This window comes from Odocoileus virginianus, unplaced genomic scaffold (assembly GCF_023699985.2).
Source record: "Odocoileus virginianus isolate 20LAN1187 ecotype Illinois unplaced genomic scaffold, Ovbor_1.2 Unplaced_Contig_30, whole genome shotgun sequence".
Classification (NCBI taxonomy): domain Eukaryota; kingdom Metazoa; phylum Chordata; class Mammalia; order Artiodactyla; family Cervidae; genus Odocoileus; species Odocoileus virginianus.
In genome coordinates, this window is record NW_027224347.1 from 290,709 (window position 1) to 302,545 (window position 11,837).

The 11,837-nt window shown below is 37.5% G+C and overlaps 1 protein-coding gene and 1 pseudogene across 1 annotated transcript; both read right to left on the reverse strand.

Annotated features, from left to right (window-relative positions):
• Positions 1-759: 759 nt before the first annotated feature.
• LOC110142021 (olfactory receptor 52J3) lies at positions 760-1,695 on the reverse strand. The gene has a single exon (XM_020901038.2). The coding sequence runs from the start codon at positions 1,693-1,695 to the stop codon at positions 760-762; it is 936 nt and encodes a 311-aa protein (XP_020756697.2).
• Positions 1,696-1,724: 29 nt separating this feature from the next.
• On the reverse strand, positions 1,725-9,586 carry LOC110142036 (olfactory receptor 52J3-like; annotated as a pseudogene).
• Positions 9,587-11,837: the final 2,251 nt, after the last annotated feature.

An 11,837-nucleotide genomic window follows, 5' to 3' on the forward strand; every position in this document is an offset into this window, starting at 1 on the left:
CCACGTGCAATATGAGTCAGTCATCCCTTGGTGATCACCTGTCTCTTTCCTTAGTTCATAGGTTGCCAAAGCAAGCCCATGAACTTGGGTTCTTTTAAGGGCACAAGAGAATGCAAGCTCCATAAGAATAGACATTCATTTTATTTTGGTTCATTTATCATCCTTAATGATAAGAAACACAGATTCAGTGGACATCAACTTGGGCAAACTCTGGGAGATGGTGAGGAACAAGGAGGCCTGGCATGCTGCAGTCTATGGCGTCGCAAAGAGTTGGACACAACTTGGTGACTGAACGACAACAATGAAAAGAATGATTCAATACATACAATAAACACAAAATGAATGTAAATTAGGAGAATAAAAAAAATGAATGCATGAATGAGTGAGAGAGTGAATGGACACAGGCTATAGGGTCAAAGTGCCAGTACCACATTTCTCTAATTAAAGAGCTAAAAACACACCATATAATACATTCTTTGCCTAGAAGAGAGGTAGTTTCATGCTATCAAGAACAAAGTATGATGATATACAACTAGAGACCACAACAGCTTCCTTTCAAGACAGCCTATTAACCTTTGAACTGAAGCTCCAATAAAGTTTCCACAAGCCCTAGAGCCCATTAGTCAGCAGTTAGGAATAAATCAAGTTGTGTTGCAATCTGGCAGCAATAGGTCAGGGCCAGGAGATACTTGTTAAAGCAAGAATACACATATCTTCCTTGAGAGATCAAATCCTTAATAAAATAATGTGGTAAGTGTCTTATTTTTTAATAAAGGCACGGAGCACAGGCTCCCATATCTGTTTGGTCTTTACACCATAAATGATGGGGTTGAGTGAGGGTGGGATAACCAAATAGAGGTTGGCAACAAGAATATGAATATAGCGAGGTATTTTGTGTCCAAATCGGTGGGTCAGGAAAGAGAAGACTGAGGGGATATAGAAAACACAGATGACCCCAATATGGGACCCACATGTGCTTAGGGCTTTTAGTCTTGCATCTCGGGATGGGAGACAGAAGACAGCCCAGAGAATATAAACATAGGAGATGCCAATAAGGACTAGATTTAGGACAAAGAAGGAAACAACAAAAAGTCCATAGATACCATTAATTCGGATATTTCCACAGGACAGTTTTGCAATCCCCATGTGTTCACAGTAGGAATGAGGTATTATATAAGCCTGGCAAAATGGTAGGCGATAGATGAGATAGATCATGGGAAGTGTAAGCAGAACTGGACGAATTACAATGCACATGCTGATGCCCATGAGCACCCGGGATGTCAAAATGGTCGTGTAGTGGAGTGGAGCACAGATTGCCACATAACGGTCAAAGGCCATGGCCAGTAAGACTTCAGCTTCCATGCCAGTAAAAGTATGGATCAGAAACATCTGGGCCACACAAGCTCCAAAGTTAATTTCATGAGCATTAAACCAGAAGATTCCCAGCATACGGGGTACTGAGGTTGTTGAAAGGGCCAAATCAATTGTTGAAAGGATGGCCAGGAAGTAGAACATGGGCTCCCGGAGGGTCTTTTCTGTCTTGATGACCAGCAGAATTGTGACATTGCCCAGTAAAGCCACAAAGTAAACAGAGCAGAAAGGCAGGGAGATCCAGCCGTGGACCTCTTCCAGACCTGGGATTCCAATGAGGAAAAATGTGGTTGGGTGAAAAATGCTCCTATTGTGATAAAACATCCTTCCAAGTCACAGAGTAGAAGAAGTTGTCACTCCTAGAAGGAGAAAGAAAAAAAGAAATTTCAGTAAGAACTGGTTATGAAAATGATTAGCTTAGTGTTTCAATATAATGCAAAATGAAAAATTATGTTTTAGAAAATCTATTAATTCTTTTTCATATTCTAAATCAAGCCATACTCGTTTGAATGGTCCAGTCTCAAAATATGTAATCCTTATAAACATTTAATCCTATTTTTTTAATTATCTAAAGTTTATCATCAAGCCCTGGGCAGAATAGAAAACATAAACCATAGCATGAAGTGTGGAATAATTTAATACTCTCTATATCTTTTTTGAAATCCCATTCTGAAGAGGGACAGATGGAAAACCAAGGATACACATATGAGAAAGCAGACATAACCCAAAAAGAGATAGACAGGTGAGAAAGTAGTCATAGGCATGAAAGCATACAACACTTCCACAATTAGAAAAGGCAGGATTTCTCTAAAGATTTACTTATCATTTTGACATACAGAAAATTCCAAGAGCAAACATAGTTTTCTGTAAAATGACAGAAGAAAGATATCAGAGATACATATTATCATAAGAAAAAAAATACAGATATTCTGAGATACCTGCCCAAGAGCTGGACACATACCTCTGTACTTGAAAGATCCCTGAAAGAAAGATAATAATAAAAAGATAATAAACTTCTATAGATTTTCATTGATGTCTCTATTTTCTCAGTCATTTCATTTAATAGTGGTTCATTTTCAATTGTTATGAATATATTGGTTTCTAGTGGTATGTGACAAATTCTGTATTCACTGTTCACTCTGCAGCAGCTCCTCTGAGAAAACCTGATAATTTTATCACTGCTTCAGAACTGGCATGTACTCGATTCACTCCTTCTGCCTGGCTAAGGCATTGGAAGTGTGGGTAGAGGACAGCCTGAAAGACTTCAGGTTGTTATGGATCTGCGGAAGTTATTTTTGGGCATCACAAAAAGTGTGGAACAAAAACATCTAATAGAAGAGAGAATTTCTTTTCATCATTGTCTAAAGGAAATAGGAGCACTTTTGCAATGCCTTCAAAATGATTGAGAAGTAATCAGGAGAAACCCCATAAATTCAAATAATGAAGCTAAGAAACTTTCTCTGGGTTCCCAACTTGAGTCAGGGTGCTTCAAGGTCAGGATAAAGTAGCATAGACTCCTGTTTTTAACCTTAGTATAACTCCATATTTTCATGGGAAATATATCAGGTTGAATGAATAAAATAAATGTATACATTCTGAAGTTTGTGAGAGAAAGAAAAAAAGAGAGATGGAGAGATAGAGAACAGGAGTATTTTGCAATGCTCCTTTATGCGTGTGTGTGTGTGTGTGTGTGTGTGTGTGTGTGTGTTTAACTGAAACTTCTAGGTAATTGCCAGTGGCCCTTGTCAGGGTGCAGGTGAAGAGCAAACCTTCTAGACATTGTGATGCCTACTTTGGGTTCACCTCTGTAAATAAATGCTCAATAACATGCCACTGTTCACCTCAGACTTTCATCCTGCTTCATAAATGCATTTCATTCAATCCCTATTAACCTATTCCAGAAGCAGAAATTTTACTTTTATCAACCAACTAAATAACCATTCTTGTAAGTAGATTTTAAATGCCTTTGATCTTTTAGATATTTTTAAAGATACCCAATCTCTATCTAAAAGTTGCAAGATTTCCCACCTGAAATGGATTACTGCATCAAGCATATCATATCAAAGTAGTAGTTCTCAGCCACATTGGATGGATCATACCTCTTTCATCTGAGTTCAGTACACACCTAAATAAAAAGAAAATTCATTTTTCCATAGAAAGAGAGGCACATGATAAATATCAAACAGTAAAACTCTGTGTCAGTTTTTTCCATACAGTCCAGAGAGAGAAGTTTTATATTAAGGTTGTAGCTGTTTATAGGTTTGGAAAAAATGAGTTAGTTCAGTTTTCTCTTATAAATCGCGCTCTGAGATTAACTCCTCTGAGATTGCTGAGAAAACCCTCAGACTAGGATTTAGAAAAAGAGAAACCCAAGAGAAAGTAACATGGTTAGGGATTTATAGAAAGTTATGAATGTGGGGCAAAAACACAGATATTATCATTTGTATATGCCATAGAGAGAAGTATTCATGTTCCTCTAGGGAAGATTCTATAGTCAAATTCTATGGGTTGCTGTTTCTAGACAAAATGACACTTAATTCATATTCTAATTTCAAACATAATAAGCTAGCATTAGAGACTCCACTTTCAGCCTTAGCTCTCCCTGTCTCCCTTCACTGACCAGGTATCTCAGTTCATTGAATGCTTAGCTTTAGGGATCTTTGGACCCACTATCCTCTGTCCATGATTGTTCTCCTTTTACAGTTGTTCATGTATGTCACAGAGGCCATAGAGACGAGTGGTCAAAATAGCCAACCCTGGGATTGATCTGACTCAGTTCAAATACTGGGCTCCCCATGTATGGCTATATCACCATGAGTGATTTACTAATCATCTCTATGTCTCAGTTTCCTCAACTGGAAAATTAAGGATGATAATTGGACCAAAAGCATAAGGCATTTTGAAGATAAATTAAGTAGTAGATATCAGGCACTCAGTATAATTCCTGGCATATTTTATGTGGTTAATTAAAATAAAATTTAGCTCACAACACCACCTTTGTAAACACTGGACCTATGTAAACTATACTGAGAAATCTCTTATGCCACCAGTCTGTAACATTTGGTGAAAGTTCTCATTTATTGTAACATCTTTCCATTAGTGCTGAGTCAGATGTACACATAGTTCTTATTATGACTGGAATGTATTTGAGTGCAAAAGTTGCATCTCTTTAGATTTAAGCAGATATCTTAGATAATACTTAAGAAAGAGCATGATCAGGTTTAAGATATAAAGCATAGGCTACAAAGAATGAAGTTGAATGTTTCTTTTGATTCTTGTCTTTCAGTAATATCATACAAATCTTAAAGTTAAGTCTTTGGAAATATAAAGCTTCATACATCATCTGAAGTGCAAACAAATATGTGTATATTCATGTGCATACTTAAGTGTGTGTATATATATATATATATATATGTCTACAAATGTGTGTGTGTATATATATATATATATATATATATATATATATTCTAAAACACTTTCATATATGTGTTTTCAAATATGGCAATTTCTTGGAAATCATGGGCATGTAACCGATAAGTTTAGTAAGAGTTAATTTCAGAACAAAAGCCGAGAAACATTAGGTAAGGTCATATACATTTTCTCTGAGGTCTTTATCCCATTGTTCCAGTTAGGTCTACTTTTACTTAATGTGTTACTAAGAGATAGTAAGTAAAGATTTACTGAGCATGGCCCTGCCTATCAGAACAAGACCCAGTTTCCTCTACAGTCAGTCTCTCCCATCAGGAAGCTTCCATAAGCCTCTTATCCTTATCCTTCAGAGAGCAGATAGAATGAAAAACACAATCACAGAAAATGAATCAAACTGATCACATGGACCATAGCCTTATCTAACTCAGTGAAACTATGATCCAAGTGCATAGGGCCACCCAAGACGGATGGGCCACAGTGGAGACTTCTGACAAAATGTGATCCACTGGAGAAGGGAATGGCAAACCACTTCAGTAATCTTGCCTTGAGAACCCCATGAACAGTATGGAAAGGCAAAAAGATATGACACTGAAAGATCAACTCCCCAGGTTGGTGGTGCCCAATATCCTACTGGAGAAGAGTGGAGACATAACTCCAGAAAGAATGAGGAGATGGAGCCAAAGTGAAAACAACACCCAGGTGTAAATGTGACTGATGGTGGGAGTAAAGTCGAATGCTATAAATAACAATATTGTATAGGAACCTGGAATGTTAGGTCCATGAATCAAGGTAAATTGGAAGTGGTCAAGCAGGAGATGGCAAGAGTGAACATTGACATTTTAGGAATCAGTGAACTAAAATGGATGGAATGGGCAAATTTAATTCAGATGACCATTATATCTACTACTGTGGGCAAGAATCCCTTAGAAGAAATGGAGTAGCCCTCATAGTCAACAAAGAGCTCAAAATGCAGTACTTGGGTGCAGTCTCAAAAAGGACAGAATGATCTCTGTTTGTTTCCAAGGCAAATCATTAAATCACAGTAATCCAAGTCTGTGTCCCAACCACTAATGCTGAAGAAGCTGAAGTTGAACAGGTCTATGAAGACCTACAAGACCTTCTTGAACTAACACACAAAAAAAAAATGATGTCATTTTCATCATAGGGGACTGGAATGCAAAAGTAGGAAGTCAAGAGATACCTGGAGTAACAGGCAAGTTTGGCCTTGGAGTACAAAATGAAGCAGGGCAAAGGCTAACAAAGTTTTGCCAAGAGAACACACTGGTCATAGCAAACACCCTCTTCCAACAACACAAGAGAAAATATATATAGACATCACAAGATGATCAATACCAAAATCAAATTGATTATATTCTTTGCAGCAGAAGATGTAGAAGCTCTATACAGTCAGCAAAAACAAGACTGGGAGCTGACTATGGCTCAGATCATGAATGCCTTATTGCGTAATTCAGACTTAAAGAAAATAGGGAAAACTGCTAGACCATTCAGGTAAGACCTAAATAAAATCCCTTACGATTATAGAGTGGAAGTGACAAATAGATTCAAGGGATTAGATCTGATAGACAGAGTGCCTGAAGAACTATGAGCAAATGTTCGTGACATTGTAGAGTAAGCAGTAATCAAGACATCCACAAGAAAAAGAAACGCAAAAAGGCAAAATGGTTGTCTGAGGAGGCCTTACAAATAGAAAAGAATGCAGGGATTCAAAGAATAGGAAGGAGAGATAAGAAAGCCTTCCTTAGTGATCAGTGCAAAGGAATAGAGAACAATAGAATGGGAATAACTAGAGATCTCTTCAAGAAAATTAGAGATACCAAGGGGACATTTCATGCAAAGATGGGTTCAATAAAGAACAGAAATGGTATGGGCCTAACAGAAGCAGAAGATATTAAGAAGAGATGACAAGAATACCAAGAACTATACAAAAAAGATCTTCACTACCCAGATAATCACCATGGTGTGCTCACTAACCTAGAGCTGTCCTGGAATGTGAAGTCAAGTGGGCCTTAGAAAGTATCACTACGAACAAAGCTAGTGGAGGTGATGGAATTCCAGTTGAGCTATTTCAAATCCTAAAAGATGATGCTATTAAAGTGTTGCACTCAATATGCCAGCAAATTTGGAAAACTCAGCAGTGGCCACAGGACTGGGAAAGGTCAGTTTTCATTCCAATCCCAAAGAAAGGCAATGCCATAGAATGTTCAAACTACTGCACAATGCACTCATCTCACATGCTAACAAAGTAATGCTTAAAATTCTCCAAGTCAGGCTTCAACATTATGTGAACCAGGAACTTTCAGGCACTCAAGCTGGATTTAGAATAGGCAGAGAAACCAGGGATCAAATTGCAAACATCTGTTGGAACATCGAAAAAGCAAGAGAATTCCAGAAAAAAATCTACTTCTGCTTTATTAACTATGCCAAAGCCTTTGACTGTGTGGATCACAACAAACTGTGGAAAATTCTTCAAGAGATGGGAATACCAGACCACCTGACCTGCCTCCTGAGAAATCTGTATGCAGGTCAAGAAGCAACAGTTAGAACCAGACATGGAACAACAGACTGGTTCCAAATCAGGAAAGGAGTATGTCAAGGCTGTATATTGTCACCCTGCTTATTTAACTTATATGCAGAGTACATCATGAGAAATGCTGGGCTGGATGAAGCACAAGCTGGAATCAAGATTGCCAGGAGAAATATCAGTAACTTCAGATATGCAGATGACACTACCCTTATGGCAGAAAGCAAAGAAGAACTAAAGAGCCTCTTGATGAAGGTGAAAGAGGAGAGTGAAAAAGTTGGCTTAAAACTCAGCATTCAGAAAACTAAGATCATGGCATCCAGTTCCATTACTTCATGGCAAATAGATGGGGAAACAGTGGAAACAGTGAGAGAGTTTATTTTGGGGGGCTCCAAAATCATTGCAAATGGTGGCAGCCGCCATGAAATTAAAGGACACTTGCTCCTTGAAAGAAAAATTATGACCAACCTAGACAGCTTATTAAAAAGCAGAGACATTACTTTGTCAACAAAGGTCTGTCTAGTCAAAGCTATGGTTTTTCCAGTATGGTTCTTACAGTCATGTATGGATATGAGAGTTGAACTATAAAGAAAGTTGAGTGCCAAAGAATTGATGTTTCTGAACTGTGGTGTTGGAGAGGACTCTTGAGAGTCCCTTGGACAGCAAGGAGATTGAACCAGTCCATTGTAAAGGAGATCAATCATGAGTATTCACTGCAAGGACTGATGCTGAAGCTGAAACTCCAATACTTTGGACACCTCATGTGAAAAACTGACTCATTTGAAAAGACCCTGATACTGGGAAAGATTGAAGGCAGGAGAAGACGGTGATGACAGAGGATGAGATGGTTGGATGGTATTAGTGACTCAATGGACATGAGTTTGTATAGGCTCCAGGAGCTGGTGATGAACAGGGAAGTCCAACATGCTGCGGTCCATAGGGTTCGCAAAGAGTTGGACTTGACAGTGACTGAACTGAACTGAACTGGAAATCGCCACAGGATAGTTTTGCAGTGCCCATGTGTTCACAGTAGGTTTGAGGTATTATTATATGAAACTTGCAAAATCATAAGCAATAGATGACATAGATCATGGGAAATGTAAGCAGATTTGGACACATTATAATGTACAAAGTGATGCCCATAAGCACCTGGGATGTCAAGATGGTCATGTGGTGGAGTGGAGTGCAAATTGTCACATAGCAGTCAAAGGCCATCACCACCAGGACTTGAGCCTCTATGCCAGTGAAAGCATGGATCGAGAACATCTAAGCCACACAAGCTCCAAAACTGATCTCATGAGCATTAAACCATAAGATACCCAGCATATGGGGCCCTGAGGTTGTCAAAAGGGCCAAATCAACTGTTGAAAGGATGGCCAGAAAGTAGAACATGGGCTTCCAGATTGTCTGGTCCATCTTGATGACCAGCAGAATTGTGACATTGCTCAGTAAAGCCACAAGGTGTACAGAGCAGAAAGGCAGGGAGATCCAGCCATGGACCTCTTCTAGACCTGGGATTTCAATGAGGAAATATGTGGTTGGGTGAAAAATGCTTCTATTGTGATAAAAACATCCTTCCAAATCACAGAGTAGGAGAAGTTGCTACTCCTAGAAGCAGGGAAAAAAAGGGATTTAATAAGAACTGGTTATAAAAATGATTAGCTAAATGCTTCAATACACAGTGAAAATGGAAAGGTTTCCTATATGGAAGGATTTATCTGTTTATTTGTTTCTCTTTTAAATTGTAAATCAAGTCAATCTCATTTGAAAGGACCAGTTTTAAAGAATGTACATAATCTTTATACAGTTTTAATCCTATTTTTTAACACAGAAGTTTTAGCATCAAATCCATGGCAGAACTATAAAACATAGCATGAAGTATGGAATAATTTAGTATTTCCCATACCCTTTATGAAGTCCTGTCTGAAGAGGGACACATGAATAATCAAGGATACACATGTGAAAATGCAGGCACAACCCAAAAGGGGATAGGCAGGTGGGACAAAAAAGTCAAAGGCATGAATGGTCACAAAACTTCCATAATTAGAAAATGTGAAAATTCTCGAAAGATTCATTCATCATTACTGACACAGAGAAGATTCCAACATCATACCCACTGTCCTGTCCAAAAGACAGAAACAAATTTAAGAAAAATATGTTATCACAAAGACAGAGGCATTCTCGGCTGCCTGCCCAAGAGCAGACATAGTCTGGTCACATACCTCTGTACTCGGAGGAGCCCATAAAGAAAGATAATATTAAACCTGCATAGATTTTCATTGATATCACTGTTTTCCCAAGGTCATTCCATTTCTTAGTGGCTCATTCTAGATTGTTATGATTGGGGTTGTTTGTAGTGGAATGTTTCAATCCTTCATTAACTTCTCATTCTACATCAGTTCCACAGAAGCAACTGTTAATCTTATCACTGCTTCAGAAATAACATGCACTAGGTTAACTCCTCCTGATTAAGACACTGAAAATGTGGCTTGAAAACAACCTAGAAAGCTTCAGGTTGTTGAGGATATACTGAAGGCATTTTTGTGCATACTGTCTGGGATAACAAAATTTAATAGGAAAAAAAAAGTTACTTTCTGTCATTGTCTATAGGAAATAGAGAAGGGTATTGTTGCAATGCCTTGAAAATGATGAAGAAGCATTCAGGAGAAGCCCCATAAAATCAAATTATAAAACAGATTGAATTTTTTCAGAGTCCTCAACTTGAGGCAGTATTGTTCAAGATTGGCATAAAATAGTACCTACCTCTGTTTTTATCTTTAGTATAACTCCATACTTCCCTATCTCTCAATATTTCCAATATCAGGTTGAAAAAATAAACTGAATGTTATATACATTCCCAAGTTGGAGTGTGCGTGTGTGTGTGGTGGGGGTGGGAGGGGGGCGGGCAGGCAGAGAGAAAGAGAAAAGAGAGCTGTATATCGCACTGCTACTTTATCTGTTTTTTGAAAACTGAAACTTCCGGGTAATTGCCAGTGGCCACTGTCAGGGTGCTGGCCAAAGCAAGGCTTCTGGACCTTGTGATGCCTACTTGGGTTCATCTCTGGAAATAAATGCTCAATATTAAGTCAGTGCTTACCTCAGACTTTTATCAAGCTTCCTTAATGCATTTCACTCAATCCTTGTAACCCTTTCCAGAAGCAGAAATTTTACTTTATCAACCAAATACATAACCATTCTTGTAAAGAGATTTTAAATGCTTTTGATCTAGATATTTTTGAAGATACATAATCTCCATTTAAAATTTGCAAGATTCCCCACCTGAAATGGATTACTGCATCAAGCATATCATATCAAGGTATTAGCTCTCAGCCACCTTGGATAGATTATGCCTCTTTCATTTGAATTCAGTAAGTTTGGAAAAAATGAGTTAATTCCACTTTCTCTTATTAATAGTGTCCTGGGATTAAATCCTCTGAAATTGTTGACAAAACCCTCATACCATGATTTAGAAAAAGAGAAACCCAAGAGAAAATAACATGGATAGGAATTTATAGAGAGAAAGTTATGAATGTGGGACTAAAACACAGATATTATCATTTGTATATGCCATAGAGAGAAATATTCATGTCCTCTAAGGAAGATTTTACATTCAGTTCTGTGGGTTGCTGTTTTCTAGAAAAAATCCATATTCTAAGTTCCAATATAATAACCTAGCATTGGAGACTATATTTTCAGCCTTAGCTCTCCCTGTCTCCCTTCATTCACCAGGTATCTCAGTTCATTGAATGCTTAGCTTTAGAAATTCCAGTCTATTAGTCTTTGGACCTTCTATCCTCTGTCCATGATTATTCCCCTTTTATAGTTATTCATATGTATATGTCAGAGGTCATACAGATGAATGGTAACATAGCCAACCCTGGAAATTATCTGACTCAATTAAAATACTAGATTCCCCATGTATGACTATAAAACTATGAATGATTTAATAATTATCTCTATATGTCTGTTTCCTCAACTGGAAAATTAGGAATAACAGTAGTACCAACAGCATAGGGTATTTTGAAGATAAATTAAGTAGTGGATATCAGGCACTCAGTATAATACCTGTCATGTTTTAAGCAGTTAATTAAAGTAGAATTTAGCTCATAACACCACTTTTGTAAACCTTGGACCTATATAAGCTATACTGATAAATCTCTGAAGCCATTTAATCTGTAATATTTGGTCTGAAAGTCTCAATTATTATAACATTTTTTCATTAGTTTTTAGTCTAATATGTACATAGTTCTTATTCTCACTGAAATAAATTAATTTTGAGTGTGAAAATTATATCTCATTACATTTAAGCTGACATCTTAGATAATAATTAAGCAAAAATCTAACCAGGCTTAAGATATAAAGCATAGACTACAAAGTGTGAAGTTAAACGTTTCTTTTGACTCTTCTTTCCGGTTGTATCACACAAACCTTAAAGTTAAATCCCTGTTAATATAAAATGTAATACATCGTATGAGGTGGAAATATATATGTATAT